Here is a 19,391-nt window from a genome sequence, read left to right as displayed (position 1 = left end):
ATACTGGCTTGGAGCTGAGCTAATGTGTTTTCCAAAGCACCAAATGCCTATGCTCATTACTGCTGAATGGGCAGAACCGATGACTTGCTAATGACTCTCTAACTCCAGCTTAATATGCTAATCTTTCTCATAAACAGGAAGGCAGCAACACCATTGTTTACACAGCACTGATTAAATGGTAGCTCAAACAATAATGAAAAACCAAGGCTGAGGCTGCACAGGCTTTTAACTCTTCTCTCCCACTCTCAATGGTTGTTACACTCTCTGCCACCATCTGAATGAAACACTTCTGAGCAGTGTTCATTATCAAAATAAAGCCTGACTGTAATGTGGAGGAGCACTGAAGTTTTTTATGTGTATATACACACACATATTTATACATAAAAGCCTCCTCATAGTGCAACCCTTTTTTGTACATATTTTATGTATATAAAATATATACGATTTTATATCACTCCATGGGAAGATAGTGGAGTGACAAGCAAGAGACTCCTGTCACACTGGCACCAACATTATTAATGTCTGCTGACCCAATAGATGAGTGGCTGCAGCCATAGAAGCACTGATAGTATGAAACAGACACAAGATTACACATAAGCAGTGCAGAACGTGAATTAAGTACCCTTTCCCAACCCCCTGGAATATGAATAGCTAAGGTGTCTGTTAAAGATCAAAAAACTAAAAGAAAGAAGCAAAAGAACTTCAATTCACCACTTAAATACTGTACTTCAACCATTTACTAAGACTCTCCAGATGGAAAATGTTCTCACAACAGTACATTAGGGATGTACATAAGTTCATGATACAAACAAAAAATACCTGAAATGATCTGACAAGTTATCTCTGCATATCACTGGAAGATTTGGGAATAGAACTACCGCTTCTTCATTAGAAATTCAAGGTATGACTTCTGCAGTAAGCATTTTGTTATTAAAAATCCCCATATGCTCATTTTCTCAACTCTCCAGCTTTACATCAGCAAGTCAAGATGTATCAAGTGTTTGATTTTTCAAAAAAACCTGTGGTTGTTCAGCACTTCAAGGGATAAAAAGAAAGGTGGAAAAAAAGGAAAAAGAGACAGAGGAAGTCTTTTGTTAGCTCGGGGCTTCAATTCAGACATCTCTGGCTTATGGTTCAATCAGACTATGCTTTTTTGTGCTAGCTAGAGGAGACAAAAGCACAATCTCTTTAAAAGTTCCATGTATCCTCACTGAATTTCTACAGATTTTTAAAAAAAAAAAGAAATCTACATTTCTGCAGCCATATAATTATTCCTGCAGTTTAAAACATAAAAAGCAGACCCATCTCCTCAAGAAATCCCCTTATACTTCACAAAAACCACTCATTCTCTGGAGCAGAGGAACTGATGCACTTCTTTCAGCATTGCTTGCATGTCCTCATATTCTGCAAATTTGCAGGCATCCTCCAGCTTCAGCCACTGGAAAGCTTGGTGCTCCTCCGACAGCTTGATTTCTGTGTTGCAATCCTTCATTTCTGCCAGCCAGTACACGACAGTCTTAGGCTTGCCATGGACAGGGTAGTGCAGCTCTTTCTTGTAGCCCTCGATGAGGGTGAGCTGGCTGGCCTGCAGACCAGCCTCCTCCTGTGTTTCCCGGAAGGCTGTCTGCAGGTCATCCTCCCCTGGGTCCACGTGGCCTGCCAAGAGGGTGGAAAAGTAAATCTCTGGGAAGGAAACTCACATTTTGCTTTAATCGGGAAACACTGGGAGACAGAGATGAGAGTACATGGTAGCTGACACAGGATGAAATGGAAATTGGAGAACAGAGATTGCTTTTCTAGATCTTGTGTCTTCATTTATCTTCTGGCTTTTAGGATCATTGTTCACCTCTCACCACCTGCAACTTCTATCAGCCTCTCAGACATCTTTTCTTCCCAATCCTCCCTTCCACTTCTGTAGTGCTCTACATGCAAAAGGAGTACTGAGTCCCTCATTTTTCCTTTATCCAGTTAAAGCAGAGACAATTTATCCTCTCTCAACCACGTCCTCTCACATAAGCTTAAGGCTCAATTCTGCAAAACTCTAACTTGTGCCAACAGTCCAGAAACAACAGGACCAGGCATTGATATGCCTTTTAAAAGTGGGTTTCATTTAGGCAGCTAGGGATTTTTTTCTCTTCCATACTCCCCTCTGAAACAAGCGACAAGTCTAAAAGCCAGCCCTTTCACCAGCTGGGTAGTTCTCCTAGGACACATCGTTTATTTTACGTTGCTCAGAACGAGAGGTGCCACTACAAACAACGGATAAATATAACACGTCCCCAGCCGTTTGTACTTTTGTTGAGAAATGTCAGATTTGGTTTTCTCATGAAAGCTCCAGACCAGAACATAAATAGAACAAGCCAAGCAATACCTCAAAAAAGCAACATAGGAGGAGCTGGGACATTTTAGGAGGAAAAAAAAGTTTAAGCTCTATTTTGTCCCTGATGTCATTCTATTTTCTATGTAGCTGGCTGCAAATAGTTATAATTTCATCACAGAGATGAATCGTTCCTCAGGTCCCAGGTACTCAAAGCCCCCTTTTAGTACCACAGCTGGGGTATGCAGGAAGTTTGGTTTGCTTTTGCAACAGGTCCCACTCACTTCCCTGCCTTTGTATTGAAAGTGTGAACACCTCTCACACCATGACATCACCTCAAATGTAAAATACACTTTTCTTTCAAGCAGCAGCTGTGCAGCAAACAGCCTCTGATACTGATACCTGTTGATAACCTCGGGTCTAAGCTCAGTAAGTTGCCAAGTTTGTGCAATACAGTCTACCTGGAGGGCAAAAAAAGGACTGCAGGCAGCACCTCATACACCACAGCTTTCAGATACTCCCACCTGTTTCCATAGTGCAGTTCCAACAGATGGAGAAGGAAAATGAGCCCTACATCCCCTTCCCATCAACCTCATCTAGTGCAAAGTCACAGTCCTACGGGCAGAGAAAAGGCTGATGAGGTTCATGTGCAGGGATCCAAGCAAATCCTACTCCTGTAATCCTGTAAGAGCTGCTGCTGCTTAGAGAACTTTTAGAATAACAAAGTACAGCTGTAGCTGTAAACTGCCTTTTGTGTTTTGAGAGACAATTACAGCTTCTCCTTCTGGCTCCTGCCCCACGGAATCTATGTCAGCATCACATACAAGTCATGTTACCACATTGCACATCCCAGTGCCACCTTGGAAGACCATTCCTATCAGAAATATTATAAAATGGAATAGCTTCTCTTCATTAAATTCCCCCAAATCAATACCAAGCTTCTATGACAATCCACCATCAGACTGCGGCTTTTGATCTCTAAAATCTTAAGTGGTGTGTTGAGGGAGGTGATTCTATCCCTCTGCTCTGGTTTGACCCAGATGGGTGCAATGCTGCATCCACCCCTGGAGTCCTCAGAAAGGGAACGACATCGACCTGGTGGACTGAGTTGAGAGGAAGCCATGAATATGATCAGAAGTGGAGCATCTCTGCTTTGGAGTCAGGATGAGACAGTTGGGGTTGTTCAGCCTGGAGAAGAGAAGGCTCTAGGGAGGCCTGAGAGCCCCTTCTGCTGGCTAAAGGGTGGTGGTTTATAAGAAAATTGGAGACAGACTTTCGAAAAAGGCCTGGAGTGACAGGAGAAGGGTTCCTGCTTTTCATCTAGGAGAGGGAGACTCAGAGTATAGACAAGGAAGACTTGATTTTATGATGTGGGTGGTGAAACACTGGCACAAGTTTCCCAGAGAGGTGGTGGGTGCCCCATCCCTGGAAACATCCAGGTTGGACAGGACTCTGAGCAGCCTGCTCTAGTTGAGGATGTTCCTGCCCACTGGTGGGGGCTTGGACTAGACAACCTTTAAGAGTCCGTCCCAGCCTACACTACTTCTCAGTTCTCAGTGTGTGAGATGTATGCTTATGAGATAATTAGCTCCCTACCAAAACACCTACAAGAAACTTAAATTGCTTATCCAGAATTTCTGTGCTCCCAGGGAGTCTTTCCATAAGGGTTTCTTCTTGCAACAATCAATCATGTCCCAGTAAATGTTTTTCAGCTTTCCACCAGGCTGCAAACTCAACTCCCCTAGGCTCTTGGTGGATAGACAAAGGGGGAGGTTTGGAAAGTTTTGCTCTTTCCCTTAATAGGAAAGCCTAACTACACTGTTAAAAGATTTTCTTTCCCCCTGTTTGCAAGTTCTTGCTTGTACTGCTGCACCATGCTTTGAAAACACCACATTTTACAAAATTATAAGTAAAATTCATTTCGGGAAGAAATCTCAGATGGTAAAAAACAGCATGCAAGAAGATCTACAGGGAACCTGAAGTATTTCTGTACTGCACTTTTCCGGGTACAAGTGACTGTGTACCAGGGTTGTGACTATGTACTAGCAAACACCGGCTCTGCCACGTGCCTTTGCGGAGGAGGTGCTGTTCCGTCCTGGGACACAGGGCTTGTTTTCTGCTCTGGGGCCTCGCTGATAACCAAGAGCAGCTGGTAAAGTTAATTCTCCTATCTATCCCTCTCATCTTTACTGCATTAGGTGAGTGATCTTCATCAGTGATCTCCTGCATCTCCTAAGAAAGGTGTATTAAAGTGTACCACCACAAATTTCAGTTTGCCTTCCTGCAAACTGTGACCCCTCTAATCACACACGGCTCAAACAATCCTGCACTGGCAACACTGGTGCCTTACCTGCGAGGTAAGAAGGTAGAACATTCCCTCATTACTTTGCTTCAGTTGTGTGCACATCTTGCCAGAAACATCAGACACCTCAGGAGCTCGGCTGGGTGAGCTAAGCCCCAACCCAAATCAGTGGTGCCCAGTACTTCAGGCAGCCACAACCTGCAGAGGATTTCAACGTCAAAGCTCCCCTGCCAGGTGCCTCAGGAGCACCATAGCACAGCCAGCAGCTACTCTCAGGTGGTAATCGCCCCTCTAAACTGGCCTCAGCCAAAATCCATCCTGCAACCTGATACCAATGACCTCCAGGAGCGTTATCAGAACAAAAAGCACCTTTGGGCGGGGTCCAGTGGTGGGTCCCGTAGGACGTCTGAAGCAGGAGGTACTCGATGCTGTTAGAGGATGGTGCCGGCTGCAGCCTCCTGTAGATGATCAAGCCACAAGCTCTCACAGCCATTCCCCTCTACCAACTGCACCAGGAGCTGTGGAACAGTACAGAACATGGAGCTCAAACACAACAGTTGTATTTAGCCAACAAACAGATCTCAGCACAATAAAAAAGTTGCCTACGCCTTTGAAGTTACTACAGAATTAAATTGTCTCTTATTACCTACCTTTGAATTGTAAAACACTTTCCCTTTAAAACAGGGAAATAAGAACCTAGATAAAAACTTAAAAAAAAATTAATATTATCAAAAACCATGAAAAATGACCTGTATGTCATTTCTTTGCTGCTGATAGATTACAAACCATATTGTAGGGAGGAGAAAAAAATTATAAAGAAGAAGGAAAGCCACGGATTAATACTCTGAAACTTTTCCACTGCAAAACTCCAAAGGCCCTGTGCAGAGGTAATACCTCAACATTACTAGAACTGGCATATGGAAATAATTGCTCTGCACAGTTTCCCTGGAGCACAGGACTCCTCAGTATATCAGAGGGAAAACTGAGAAAATTAGTGACAAAGGACAGGTTCTCTGCCGTCTTGCCTAAACAAAAGGCTGTCATACAAAACTAAAAGCTTCTTGGTACGTGTGTTAAGCACTGATTTCACGTAAACAGTAAGGAACACACCTCTAAGGTGATAAATATTGTCACCAATAAGCTACGCAGGCAGCAGAGGTAGAAAAAAAGAGGGAAAGCAATGGAGATAAGTAATCCATGTTACAGATCTGGCCGATCCCCAGTTCCGGGCAAAGCTTTGTACTCTGACAGAGACGCACACTTTAGTAAATAACTTTATAGAACACTGTATTTTCCTGGGACGCCAAGAGCTGCATCACCAAGCACCTCCAGCTTCCAACACAAAATCACGACACGGAGCCCTCCAGCACCAACCACGCCCCCGGACGACGCTCAGCTCTTTTGGTCAACCACTTTAGCTGCTTCCACTAGTTCCTGTTCAGCCACACAAGGGCAACACCCCCGCTGCGGCCCCCACAGCCCTGGGGCCAGCCCGGGGAACCAGCACCACCTCCCGTGCGCGCCTGGAAGGACAAGGACAAATCCCAGCAGGGTCCCTCCGCCGGCGCCACGCGGCCCCGCTGCGCTGCCCTCTGCTCCCCGCCGGCAGAGGGTCGTCCCTGTGCCCAGGGATGGAGACCCTGGGAATGGGGACACAAGTCACCCCCACAGAGGCCACCATGGACCCCCGCCCTCACCTCCGCTTCCGGGTCCGGCAGTGGGCGGGCACCAGCGCATGATTGACGTCAGCCGTAACCAATTGTAGCGGCAGCCCCTCGGGCGGTAGCCACTCCCTTCTCGTCCCGCCCTCCCGCCTCCTCTTAGGTTCCGCCCCTATGCCCGAGAAGGTCTCGGATTGGCTTCTCGCGGCGGAGATGTGCCCCGCCCACCCCTCTCCCCTCTCTCTATTGGCTGGCTGTGCGCGCGAGGTTGCGCGCGGGTGTTTGAAGAGGGAAAAGCGTTGTTGCCATGGAGACGCGGCTTAATGGCCGCCGCCGAACGGTGGCGCGGCCGGTGAGTGAGGGGGGTCCCGGTTCTGAGGGGACGGGGACAGCTGGGTCAGGGAGGGTTCTAGGGACACCGCCCTGACCGGCCCCACCGGGCTCTGGACGGGGAAAAGCCGTGGTGGGACAACTCGGGGAAGGATGAGACCTGTCCCCCCCCCCTCCTCTTCAGACACGCGGTGCAAGTCCGGACGCGTGGCGGTTTGTCTTGCTACATTTTTATAATTACAAAATATTTTTCAATTAGGTATTTTATAAATTTTATAGGTAACACATAACTTGTAGAACATGTAAAATATGTAACTGCAATTTAAAAATATATATTTATATATTATGTGCAATATATAAAATGTTCAAGTACTATTGAAAATATCTTTTAATATATTTTATATAATATATAAAAATATACATTTTAATGTTCTTCTATTTTAGAAGTTAAGTAAAACTTTAAAATTGGAAAAGAATTCTTGAGGGGCATTTGGTAGATCCTGCTGGGTGGATGAACTCAGGCACAGTTTCCAAATAATTGGCATCCTACTGTAACTCGTGGGTTATTTTCTCGGCACGTGGTTGAATATTGGACACTTCCAATATTCAACATCCCAATATTGGACACTTCCCCTTCTCCATGCAGCTGTTCCTGGCAGCTGTCGGGACCAGCTGCAGGATGGGGTCTCTTCTGGTGAGGTCACCAGGCTATACTTAGTATGGAGAGAGGAATAAAATACTCTGAAATACTTTGTGGGGAAACAAAAAAATCTTCAATATTTATTTGTTTGTAAGCCAGTTTTAATGGCATTAATTAGTATGGATAGAGCAACACAATTCTCTGAAATACTTTCCGGAGAAACAAAAAAATCCTTGATATTTAGTTGTTTGTAAGCTGGTTTTAATGACATTAATTGTTTTAGTCGCTTCCTCAAGGTATGTCAGTGGCAAAGGAAACCCCCATTTCTCACTTGTTGCTGCAAGCAGCACACCTGTGTCAAGCTGCAGCTGTAAAATAGTTGCCATGTAGCATTAAAACCATTCTCTCCTCTCCTGTTACTTTTGCTGTACTGAAGCTGTTAGTGGTTATCTACAGTCGGTGTTCAGCTTCAAAGCAGCTGAACACTTGTCCCAAGGAGCTATGGAATGTTTAATGCCCTGTTGTTTACGTGCAGGGTAGAGTAATCCTATGATCTTCCAATCCTATGATCTTCCTATGATCAACCATGGCTTCACAGATCCCTACCTGTTGCATTAAACTAAAATTATGGGCTCGTTTTACAATAGAGATTATCTCTTGTTGTGGAGCTTGTCTTAAAAAGTGCAGCTGTAGCCTGACCCTGTTCTTCACAGGAATGCCCTAATTCCTGAGGAATGGGGTCAGAATGATTAAAAGGTAAAGCATTTTGTGTGGTGCTCTAGGAAAGCAAATTAGCCATTCACTTCTGGAGGGTTAAATCAGATTTGGCTTTGGATCACCTTAAAAAAAAGAGCTTAATGTTCAAATTAATAAGGAATGAAGATGGATGGGTAGTGACATGAATTAATACGTTTCCCTTTTCCCTATTCATTCTTTGCTTCTGTATTTCAAAAAACCTGTGAACTCTTTGGCATGAACAGAACCTGTGCTGAAGTCTTTTTTGAGGTAAAATGGTAGCAAGTACAGTGTGCTGCTGTAGTTGCCATCAGGAAAGGAAATACCCACCTATACACATTTACACACGTTTACAAACTTTTAAAGCTCTTAAGTTTTATTTTTATAAGATACTTGTAGAGTATGATGGTTTACATGGAAAACAAGGTGTTTCTGTTTTGCATGCTGGTTAACAATTTCTATGCTTATCAAATACCCTTGAAAATCATTACTAATAAAATTATTTAATGATCATGCCAGCATTTATGATTCAGAGTGATTACTTTAGACTATATGCAGGACAAAATGTATCATTTGCATTTGTAGGAGTGTCATGTAAGATTCCTTCACTTTATTTCCCTAATTTAAAGAATAGATGACACTTGTGTTACCTCTCAGTGGTGACACTCAGGAGATCATCTAAATTTAAATCTAAAATTGTCAGTCTAAATAATCTAAAAATGTCAGGTCAGTATGAGTGAGCTACAGTGGGATAACAGGACACGTGAGAGTTATTCAAGTGAATAGGATGCTGAGATCTTTAATATATCAGAAGTTAATAAGGATCAAGATATAGTGGTTCAACACTGCTTTATTCTTAAAATAATCTCTATGGGGATTTTACTTGATTTATTTTATACACAGTGATTGACACCAAGTATCTTTGAAGACCTTTCCTCCACCCTGAAAAGTGAATTGAGAAGTAAAACATCTTGTGAAAGAGGTAATTAATAATTAAAAGCATTTTAAAATGGAGAGTCAGCTGCTAGAGCATAATTTTGTTGTTAGTCAATTTCCTTCAGGACAGAAAAATGTAACCACTCCTTTCTGTTATTTACATCTGACTTTTCTTTTTTTCATCAGCTTTATGACCTTTAAAAAAACCTCTAATACTGAAGCTGAGGAAGAGTTCTCTGATGGCAAGTTGCAGTCTAATTCTGTGGCTAAGCTGGTCCCTTTTATATATAATTCTAATGTGTTTTTACAACAAGCAATTATTCATTACCAGCATCTGGAAGCCTTTTAAGATCTTTGTAAAACATCTTGGCATAAGAAACAAGTTTGTAGAGAGCTCATGTTTGCCACACAGAGGTGTCAGGCTGGGTGCTCATGGAGAATTACACCCCCACACTCACCTCTTTGTCAAAATATATTATACCAAACTATTTCAAGAAGTCCTAGTCTTTTATGTCCACCCTGTTTTCAGTGAAGCTACCCATATCTTTGTGGGACACAAGACCTAGTTTTTGATATGAAATTACCACACTGAAGAATGGTATGTTTTTCTGCCCCAAGACACATTGTTTTCATGGGTGAACGAACAAATAACTGAGGAAATGCTGCTGTCACAAGACTAAAAGTCTTCAGCATTTTTTTGCCAGAAGATGGCATTAACAATTTAGGATTCTTGAAAACCTCCTCTTGGTTTTCACAAAGCCAATTTATTTTGAAGAATTATCTATCTGTTAGGAAACGCATCTTCAGACACAAAGATCTCTACAGGGCTGGATGAATTAAAGTAACCTTCCAATAAGGAGAAAGATATCCTTTTTTTAAGAACATCAGCGATTGAAAGGTTAGAAGAGTTTCACTGGCAATTGCAGTTTTCTCTGAGTTCTTTCATGTTTGAGCCACTCAAAATCTTTTAGCAATTGTCTACTCTCAAAGTGATCGGAAATGCTGGAAGCTCTTTTTATGCCAGCCCTTATTTTTTTTAAGTGTTTAATTAATTACTCCTTTATTAGTGAATATTTTGTTTTCCTAGCTTGTGGAAGTTCTGTCCTGTAAATAAGGAGTTGCTGGAGTTATCCCTGAAACCACTTAGATCCAGTAAGATTTATTATCTGGGAAGGCAGATCTCAGGTCTCATTAAGAGGACAGGTCTCATTAGGAAACCATTTTGTTGCTTTCACATGGCACCGAGCCTTAGCCAATTAGCCACAGAGAGCTGCTTACAAGGCTCTTGTAGATTCTGCAGTACCTACATTACTTGGATTTTCCAAATGCTGAGAATTCTTCTGACTTCCACTCCATATAATGGCAACCTGTTATTTCTAGCTATTTAAATATATATTTTTTTTCATTTTTAATTAGAACCTTGACCTCCAAATCTGCTATTCTCTCCCCTTGTCTGCTGCACTTTTTTTAGAAAGTGTCTCCATTGTTTCCCTATTTATTTTTTCTCTCTCCTGTCTTCATTATAATTTGAATAGAGGTTAATACTGAATTAGGATCTTTGGACACTGTATTTAATATAAGAACATATAACGATGTAAGTGTAATCTAGGATGCAGATAGAGAGTAGACAAAATACATTTATTTGATTATTTTTGTCTTTAACAGATTCTCAACGCTTTAGAGATTGGTGTCTTGGCCTTGAGTTCTAGGTGCTCTTTTCATCAAACAGGAAGTCATCAATACATCAAAAAGAAGTTTCCCATGGCAGAGCATTCAGAGAGTTGCACAGCACCTGTACTGGTTTTACATTTTAAGCTACCTTATGTAAGAAAGGGAATTTTTCCAGAATGTCATTCTTTGAGTGAAGCATCAGTTTCCATGTGTTTTTATATGTTAGAGAAGTTGTCAAGTAGTGAATGCTTGTGAAACCCTTGCACGTGTATAGCATTTAGTCTCCCTGATCTCTGGGTTTGCTGTCCTCTCTGTCGATTTTGATTTCCCCACCCAGGATCTAGCAGCCTCAACTTTGTGACTCTAACTTTCCATCAGGGTTCAGAATCATGTTACCTACATTAAATAAATTCACTTACATGTGAATTTTTTCGTCTTGGAGTTTATTGTTGTCAAATCTCATAATTTTACCTAAAGTATGGACTGTTAAATAATTTTAGATGTTCTCTACTGCACATCTTGGCCTCAGTAATATCTTACACAATCAGCACTTTTTATATTAATCTTTATGATTTTGTTGTTATTACTTCAACATAATGTATTGATTAATGAATGATATGGGCTCAAATTTGGGGATGACCTTATTTTCTTCTATGTCATTGCAGAGAGCCTTGAAAATCCTCACAAAGGATCTACCCTGAGCTACAGGAAGGAAAACTTGTTTTTGTTGACTGTGACCTTGCAAACACGAGTAAGAGCAGTATTTGTTAAGATCATAGACTGAACAAAGATATGAGAAGGCAGTGGGCAACAGATACTTGAAGTGCTGTCACTTTTGTGTTTTATAGAACAAGTAAAAACATCGGCAGATATTAATCCATCGGGATACAGACAGCTGCACATGCATTGCCAGTAAGACATAAGTGAAGAAGTTGGGGGATTTGGGGCATACTTTTTGGTGATTCATGTTTCTTTTTTGGGTTTCATAAGAATGCAAGCATGGCATTCCAGTGGCATATATAGATTTTAGAGAAATGCTGTCTTTCAAATTTTGCAAAATTGTTTTTTTGGTTTTTCTGTCAAGGAGACTCAGAAATGCTCACAGATTCATGACATAAAAGACAAGGCTGCACAACAAAACTACAACTTTGCTATAGTTCATCTGCAAAATGAATGGTCTTAATTGGGCTTGAGGTGAAGACAAGTGCAGTTTTTTGTCCTCTGGTTAGTTAACCAGGGGTAGCTGAACCACATTAGACCACGTGCCTTGATATTATATTGAGTGTCTAAAATTAGGCATTTTACATTCTATATGGCTTGAGGACAGGGTTTCAGTAGCTGTGGCATTCATCAAATAGACATCAGATGTGTAGGAGCTCTGTGGCCGTGAGTAATATCACCTTGTGCATTTCTTACATGTTGTGTATTATATATAGTTTTAAAATATAGTTTCATGGATAAAATATTTGTTTTCATGTTTTAGTTTATTGTTGTTATTGCTGTTTTCTGTAGTGTTTGTCAGTCTAGTGTATGATAAATTTTCAGTTAAACAAGCTTCTAGCCTAACTGCAAGTAATGGCATCAGGGAACATGCAGTTTTTTAATTTGTAACTTTGTCAGATGTGATGTTTCATATAATTCTAATGTTTATTTTGTTTGATTTCTGGTAGGCTCTTGGTTGAAGATGGCATCATGCCTTTATGAATGCCTTTGTGAAGCAGAACTTGAAAAATATTATTCCCACTTTGCTGCCTTTGGTCTTCAGAAAATTGATGAGCTTGCCCAAGTTTCCATGGAAGATTACATCAAACTGGGGGTCCATGACGTAAATGACCGCAAGCGTCTTTTTCAGCTCATTAGAAAAATCAAAATTACACGAGAGGAAGGCATTGCAGACTTAAGCAAGCAAGACTCAAAACCACGTGGCCTTTTCATTCAGCCTCAGGTGACCAGGTCAGGACCCCGTAGACAGCTACGTTTCGAGTCCTTCTGTGATGAAAATGATGGAACAGTTAAAGACTCTGAACCTGAATTGTATCATTCACCTGATTTCGGTGCCAATGAAGAGAAGAACGGTATAGGGGAAATGCTGGAACACATTCTACCACACGATTCAGAGCCGATCAGATTAACTAGGAGAGACCTAAATATTGCTGGAATAGGTACAAAAAATGACCTGAGCTGTCCATCAGTTTCTGATGATATTACTCCTCTTCTGGGGGATTCTAAAACTCCTATTGTACAAAGAATAACTCATATTTCAGGTTATAATTATGGACTACCTCATTCCTGTGTCAGGTAATAATCACCTTTATTTTGCTATTACTTCAGGTTAGTCATAATTAATTGTTTCTTAATTCTGGAGCAGAATTTGTCTTCCTCACCTCCAAATAAGCAATCCAAGCACTACAGATCAATGCAAAGTCTTACAGACAAGAGAGATATTAATAAGCATTTGCAATTCTCTGAGTCTTGTAGAAGGAATCATCTGAATTTGACCAGCTGCTACTCTCCAAGGCTGTCTAAGAATAGTCTTCATAATCTGTCAGGATTTAAGGCTTTGTTTTCTTGGTATTTGAGCCAATCTTTGTCTTTCAATGGGACTATATTTTAAAACACTATTTTTCCAAAATAGGGCATTGTCTGATGTTAAATTTGTCAAGTTTTTCCTGGTAAAATGGATACAGGCTGTGATGGCTGTACTTGTTGATAAAGAAATTTCTGAACTGAAGCTTTAAAAGGAAGCAGAAGTAATACAGCTGGGAAGGGTTACAGACGTGGTGGTGAGAGGGATGCCTTGCAGCTGCTCCTTAGGCATGTGATGTGTAACATTTCCCAGTGTTGGATACTGGAGGGGCTGTGGTTATCATGAGCCACTGGTGACTCTACCCTGGCAACATTTTTAAAGCACCAAATATTTTTTCATGATTCAGCAGCAGAACGCCTCTGCACGTGTAATACCAGTATCTAACTGGTATTCAGTCATGGTAGTTAAAATGCAATGAAGAGAGGTAGTTTTATGAAGTTAGACCTGGTCTGCAAAGGCTGTGGGGAAAGACTTGGTACAGGGAGAGATCCATGGAGTTGAGGTGTTGATCACAGTTCCCACTGAGACTGCATGTAGCCTGGAGGGATAGATGCTGCTGGCTCAGTGGAAGAGTACTAAGGTGACATAGTAAGTAGAGCACTTAAACTGTGAAATGCAAAGCAAAGGTTTATAACTCCCCTTGGCTGGAAAAAAAAATCATTCCCACCTTCTGGAGAAATGCACCAACCTCCTGTATATATTGGGTGCATTCTCTGTCTCTTCTCTAAGTTGAGCCAATATGCAACCGAAAGGACAGGATTTATAATGTTGGCAAATTAAAAAATGATACATTATTAAACCTAATGGCTCAACTAAAGGAGTTAAAGATTTTTAATCCTGCAATAGAGTCATGTTCTTAATTGTTCTCACTTTCTTTCCTCATTCTCTTATTTTGTAAGCATATTCTTCTGTACCTAGCATTATGGTTCACATTGTGGGCTTTCTGCATCCTCCTCCTGATATGCATCAACTGAATTTTGTCATGTTTGGAGAGTTGTGCATTTCAGGCAGGCTTGGAGAAGCACACTCAGGTTTGTGATTGCTGTTTTGCAAGTGCTTAACTGCTTTGCTGAATCCATCCGTTCCCATATCACCTTGTGATTTTACCACTGTGAAGGCTTATCTGGTCTCATCTATGAGAAATATGGGAAAACACAGACATTCAGATAGCAGAAAGCCAAAGAGCTCTTTTAATATGTTCAAATTTATTTTGAACTTGCCCACAGCAAATAACTTGATTTTGCAAAGACATAATGGTTCTTCCGACCTATTATTTAGTCAGATTCCTGATGATCTGTCATGACTTTTCCTTGACTTTATTCCTAGTAATGAAAAATTATTTTATTATAAAATGCAATTTATATTTTAAAAGAGTTAGTGAGAAATATAAACTTCAGATTCAGCATATAGAATTAACATGCATTCTGTTCTCATACAAAATATGCTCAACAAAATGTGCTTCTGTACTAGAGAGAATTTATTCCTTTTTTGTCATTAGCAGAGTCTTTCTTTTGTCCACATATTGCAATCCTTTCTGCTTCAAGCTCTTAGAGCACAACAGGCTCTTGCTACAGGTCACCAATTACACCCTCTGGCATGAGAATTAAACTTCAGAGCCTCTGATCATTTATTGGACAACATTAGATGCCTAGTGATATGAATAAGCTCACACCAGCTTATGAAACATCTTATTTCAAGTGTCGTTGCTGTTCTTTTCCAATGGAAGAATTTTCCATTTAAATGCAGGGCCTGATCCTGGACTGCACAGGAAAGCTGTACTAAAATTAAAGGGACTCTAGTGACAAGTAAAGGTTGCTCGTGTGTGGTCTTCAAAGACACATCTTGAGATTTAAATATGCATCTCATATGCTTGTGGGGAGTCATGGAGCACAACAGCAATGATACCATAAGCCTGTGGATGTTAATGAGATGATGAGTAACTTGTGGGTTACAATTTGTTAGACAACAGATATATATGAGTTTTCAGTTGCTATCTAAAAGATTTTGGCATCTGGATGGTGTGGCAGAAACACTGCTTTTGGGCAAGTTGGAGCTTGATTAATTGAAATGCAAATCCAGGCTGAAAATCATTACTCATTTGGCTGAAGACCCTTGAAGAAGGGAGAGATGTAATGGATACATTTTGGTTAATTCAAGCCTATTATATTGACAAAATGCTGTACAAAGCAGGTTAATCACTGAAATATGAAATTACCTCCTGTTTGTGAGGTATCTGGAGGGGGACTAAAGTAAAATTGCTGAAACAGAAGAGCACAACTTTGTTTGTAGTCTGAAACCACATAACCTTTTTATGAACAAAGACAAAAGGAGAGACAAGGATGAGATCGATATTTCAAATTTTTTTTTTTTTTTGAGCTGAGCAGGAACATGGTGATACTATCTCATTTGCCAGTTAGCTGGGCAATCTCTAATGGGAATAATAAAGTTCAGCATGAGAGGAAAAGCAACTAAGTATTGTACCTTTCCCTTTCAAGATCAGTTTGTACTTTTATTGAACATGATTAGGTGACTAATTATGAATGCAAATAATTTTGGCAAGATTAAATTTCATTACATTTATTTGGATATTAGGCGAGCTTCCATCTCGTGTTTGTGTACAACTGAAAATATGTCAGTCCAGCAACAAGTTCAGGAGTGTAGCTATACAAACACAACTATTCTTTAACAGAAGTGTACGGGAAGCATCAGTCTGTTTAGAAAAAAACATCAGAAAATGCACCATGTAAAAATGAGATGTGTTATGAAGTTTTATGATAAGTATCAATGACAGAAACATTCTCTGATAAAAGTAACAAATTCAGGCATACTCTAGATTCTGTTGTAACCTGATTTTAAAATGTGGACCTCCACTATTGTTGTAGATCCAGTACTTTTGACAAAGAGACTCCGTGGACAGAGAGAGAGAAAATCAGAGTGTGTGTCCGAAAACGTCCTCTCTGCCAGAGGGAGGAGAGACGTGGGGAAGTTAATATAATCACAGTAAAAGATAAAGAAACCCTACTTCTCCATGAGAAGAAGGAGGCAGTTGATCTTACACAATACATTTTACAGGTAATGTCCTCCACTGAACGTTATGCTTATGGGTCACTCACTTGCATGAAAGGGTAAAGCTTACTGTGCTTGGGGTTTCCATGAGGGAAAACAGAAAAGGACTGTTAGTATTTCTTACACTGAAATAGGTTGTGGGCTTTTCTTTTAGCTCAGATTTGTCTATATTTGAGCTGCTTCTGGTTTATGCCAGACTGTGCCAGCAAACCTGAGCCCAGAATTTTAAGCTCTAGAAGTATGTCTCTTGCAGCTTTCTTTGTATGTGGCAAAATAAACCCTCTGCCACATTGCTGCAGGAGAAATGCCTGCTGATGCTTTCCAGGGTACTTCAGTGAGGAATTCCCTTTCTGCTGTTTCTGCACTGTAGGTCTGTTTCAATGAATCACATACACCCTCATCCTTCCTTTTGTTTTTTCTCAAATGCTTTTGAAAATTAAGTTCCCTTTTGGTCTTTGTCTCTTAATCCCAAATACTTTGTGCTGTCATAGTTCAAATTCTCAATTGTGACTGACAGCACCAGGAGCAGAACTGATTTGTAGAGGCAGCAAGCCATTCTTGCTTTCCTGAGTGTTATTTTTATAGTCTGGGCCTTAGGAACAACTGTTTAGAGTATCTGGTAAGATTTCCGTTTGGATCTCTCTCAGGCTCAGTTCATGTGCTGCTTTTTACAGTGGGACACATGCTGCATTATTTCCACAGACCCTGCTTCTTTGAGTCTGATCTGGAATGTGGGAAGTTTTGATTTTCTTGCCCCCTTCGGAGTTCTGATAATCTAACTTTGCTTAGAAACAGCTTCTTTCTTCTCTGACACAAAACTTTTTAAGAACAGAGGTAATTACAGTAATTTCACGAATACAAGCCGCACCGATTTGACTAAGATTTTGCTCCTAAACCGGAAATGCGGCTAATAATCAGGAGCGGCTAATATGTGAATAATTTTCTGACATTTACAACCTCAGAAGTGCCTGCCAGAGTGCTGACCCGAGCAGCTGCAAAGTCGGCATTTTGTGATTGTTACAAATCGCTACTCTGTTGCACCGCAGGTGGAGCCTGCAGGCAGCACGGGGGGCGGGGAGAGAGGCAGGAGAGCTCCCTCCTTCTCTGCCACAGCCCGGGGGGAGAGACGGGGGGACCCGGGCCGCCATTGCCACGGCCCGGGGAGGAGAGGGGGGACCTGGGCCGCCCCTGCCGTGGCCCGGGGAGGAGGGGGAGGACCCGGGCCGCCACTGCCGCGGCTCTGGGAGGCGGCGGGGGGCTCCGTCCCCGCCTGCCGCCGCGGGAGCCGGGGGGGGCTCCGTCCCTGCCTACCACCACAGGGCAGCGCCGGGCCGTGGTGACCGAGCCCAGTGGCAGCGGCGGCTGCCCCCACTGGCCCCGCCAAGCGGCAGCACCGGGCTGGGCTACCTGGCCCCGTCAGCAGCCCCTAGCGGGCCGAGCCAGTAAACCCCGCCCTGCCGCCATTCTGTTACTATTTGGCAACTTTGTTGCACGCGGGTCCTCGCTGCGAACGACAGAGCGGCTTATACTCGGGTGCGGCTTATTTATGGACAAAAAACGAAATATTTGCCAACACCCAGAGATGCGGCCTATACTCAGTGCGGCTTGTGTTCGTGAATTTACTGTAATCACAACTTAGTCACAAGTGAGAACTAATTTTGAGAGAGCAAGAGTTGACTCTCGTTTCTTTTTACTGTTACAGTCTGACAGTACCTCTGTAGGCTGATTCATTTCATGAATATGTTTTCTTTAATTAGCTCTTTTTTATTTTTCATTGTTTAAAGGCTTCGGTATGTTATGCTTCAGAATGCTGGGAGATTGAGGCATTTTTATTTCCTTTTTTTTTTTACCCCTACTCTGAATCTCTTGACTGGTATTCTGACATGGGTTGTTCTGCATATTAAGTGTGCTAGATCACTCTCTACCTAATCCAAAGCCATATGAAGTCACTGGAAGGACTTCCATTATATCATTTTACCTTTGGATGGGATTGAAGGGGAGATGAAACATTCTCATGTAAAGATTATCTTTGTTTTTCAGCATGTTTTTTATTTTGATGAAGTCTTCGGGGAGTCATGTACCAATCACGATGTGTATATGAAGACAGCTTATCCTCTCATTCAGCATATTTTTAACGGGTAGGCATCAGTGCTTAAATTTTTTTTGCCTTGTTTTACAATTTTATGTGTTTACTGAGTTTTCCTTTATGCATTTCATCTTTTGAAATGTACCTTTATTTCACGTTTGCCACATACCTTCCCCCTTTCAGAATATCTTTGATTGCAATTTTGACAAAGATAAATCAGGGACAACTTTCCTCACACTTGGTGACATATCTCAATTACAGAAGAAGGTTAAAATTGAACCTCAGGTGCAGCAAAGAGACAGTAGGGTCAGCCTAGAATAAAAAAATGTGCCCCAGGATTTCTGAACTGTCATCTTCACTCTAAAAAAGGCTCCTGTGTGGCAGAACACACTCATCTATAGAGAAATAATATTACCTCTTTCCTGAAACTACTGAGAGATATTTTTGCATGCATTTTTACAGTTCACGAGGTAATACAAATGATGAATAATGATTTATTTTTATTTATTTATATTTGCTTATTGGTTTAATCATAATTACATACTTCCTGATTAATGGGAAATTGATGGTGGGTTTACATGAGACGTCTTATTTTTATGCAAGGTTATATATATAAAATACATACTTGAATATAATTAATTTTTTGTGTCTTTGAAGGAAAAGATTATATATCCATGCTGAAAATTAACTAAATGGAGTATTCTGTTACTAAAATCTCCAAGTGTCATCAACAGAGTATCATGCTCTTGACAAAAGGAAAGTGAAAAAGGAGAATGAGGCTTGTACCTATCTGTGTAATAATCACTGAAGCCACAATTCACATTACAGCTAATCCAGCAATGCCACCAGAAAAGATTACACTATTTTTTACCCATCTTTCCCCTTACTTTTCCCTCCTGCTGGCATTCTATTTAATCTGACACCATGGTGAGGCCAATCTGCAATCTAAGCTGGAAATAAATTGTTTACTGTGATTACTGCAGCCCTACATTTTTACCCATCCTTCTACCAGAAGTACTGAACCGGGTACAAAGTCTTTTTTTGAAGGGGGCAGAGAAAG

At 41.3% G+C, this 19,391-nt stretch overlaps 2 protein-coding genes across 3 annotated transcripts in view; one reads left to right on the top strand and one right to left on the bottom strand.

Annotated features, from left to right (window-relative positions):
* Positions 1-719: 719 nt before the first annotated feature.
* On the bottom strand, positions 720-6,353 carry NUDT2 (nudix hydrolase 2). 2 transcript variants are annotated; one of them, XM_033085519.2, is made up of 3 exons: positions 6,317-6,353; positions 4,989-5,137; positions 720-1,656 (listed from the first exon to the last, which is right to left on the bottom strand). In XM_033085519.2, the coding sequence occupies exons 2-3, from the start codon at positions 5,110-5,112 to the stop codon at positions 1,343-1,345; spliced, it is 438 nt and encodes a 145-aa protein (XP_032941410.1). In that variant the 5' UTR covers positions 5,113-5,137; positions 6,317-6,353; the 3' UTR covers positions 720-1,342. The 2 variants fall into 2 exon arrangements, with proteins under 2 accessions (XP_032941410.1, XP_032941409.1); XM_033085518.2 differs by lacking the exon at positions 6,317-6,353 and adding an exon at positions 5,730-5,786.
* A 236-nt stretch (positions 6,354-6,589) lies between these two features.
* KIF24 (kinesin family member 24) overlaps positions 6,590-19,391 on the top strand; it is a 30,495-nt gene continuing 17,693 nt past the window's right edge. Inside the window, exons 1-8 of the mRNA XM_033086408.1 lie at positions 6,590-6,632; positions 8,889-8,967; positions 10,587-10,745; positions 11,258-11,343; positions 11,441-11,504; positions 12,263-12,545; positions 16,062-16,251; positions 18,286-18,383. Coding sequence (XP_032942299.1) covers positions 12,277-12,545; positions 16,062-16,251; positions 18,286-18,383 — 557 coding nt within the window. The 5' untranslated portion in view covers positions 6,590-6,632; positions 8,889-8,967; positions 10,587-10,745; ... (1 more) ...; positions 11,441-11,504; positions 12,263-12,276. The remainder of the gene's footprint in view (positions 6,633-8,888; positions 8,968-10,586; positions 10,746-11,257; positions 11,344-11,440; positions 11,505-12,262; positions 12,546-16,061; positions 16,252-18,285; positions 18,384-19,391) is intronic.

The sequence above is a fragment of the Catharus ustulatus genome, chromosome Z (assembly GCF_009819885.2).
Source record: "Catharus ustulatus isolate bCatUst1 chromosome Z, bCatUst1.pri.v2, whole genome shotgun sequence".
Classification (NCBI taxonomy): Eukaryota; Metazoa; Chordata; class Aves; order Passeriformes; family Turdidae; genus Catharus; species Catharus ustulatus.
The sequence above is the reverse complement of the archived record's forward strand: the minus strand, read 5'-3'. Positions and strand labels throughout refer to the sequence as shown.

Coding starts and splice junctions, on each gene's coding strand:
- NUDT2 (XM_033085519.2), bottom strand. CDS start 5,112: ATGGCTGTGAGAGCTTGTGGCTTGATCATCTACAGGAGGCTGCAGCCG. Junction 1,657..4,988: donor CCACTGGACCCCGCCCAAAG/GTGCTTTTTGTT, acceptor CCCTCTTGGCAG/GCCACGTGGACCCAGGGGAG.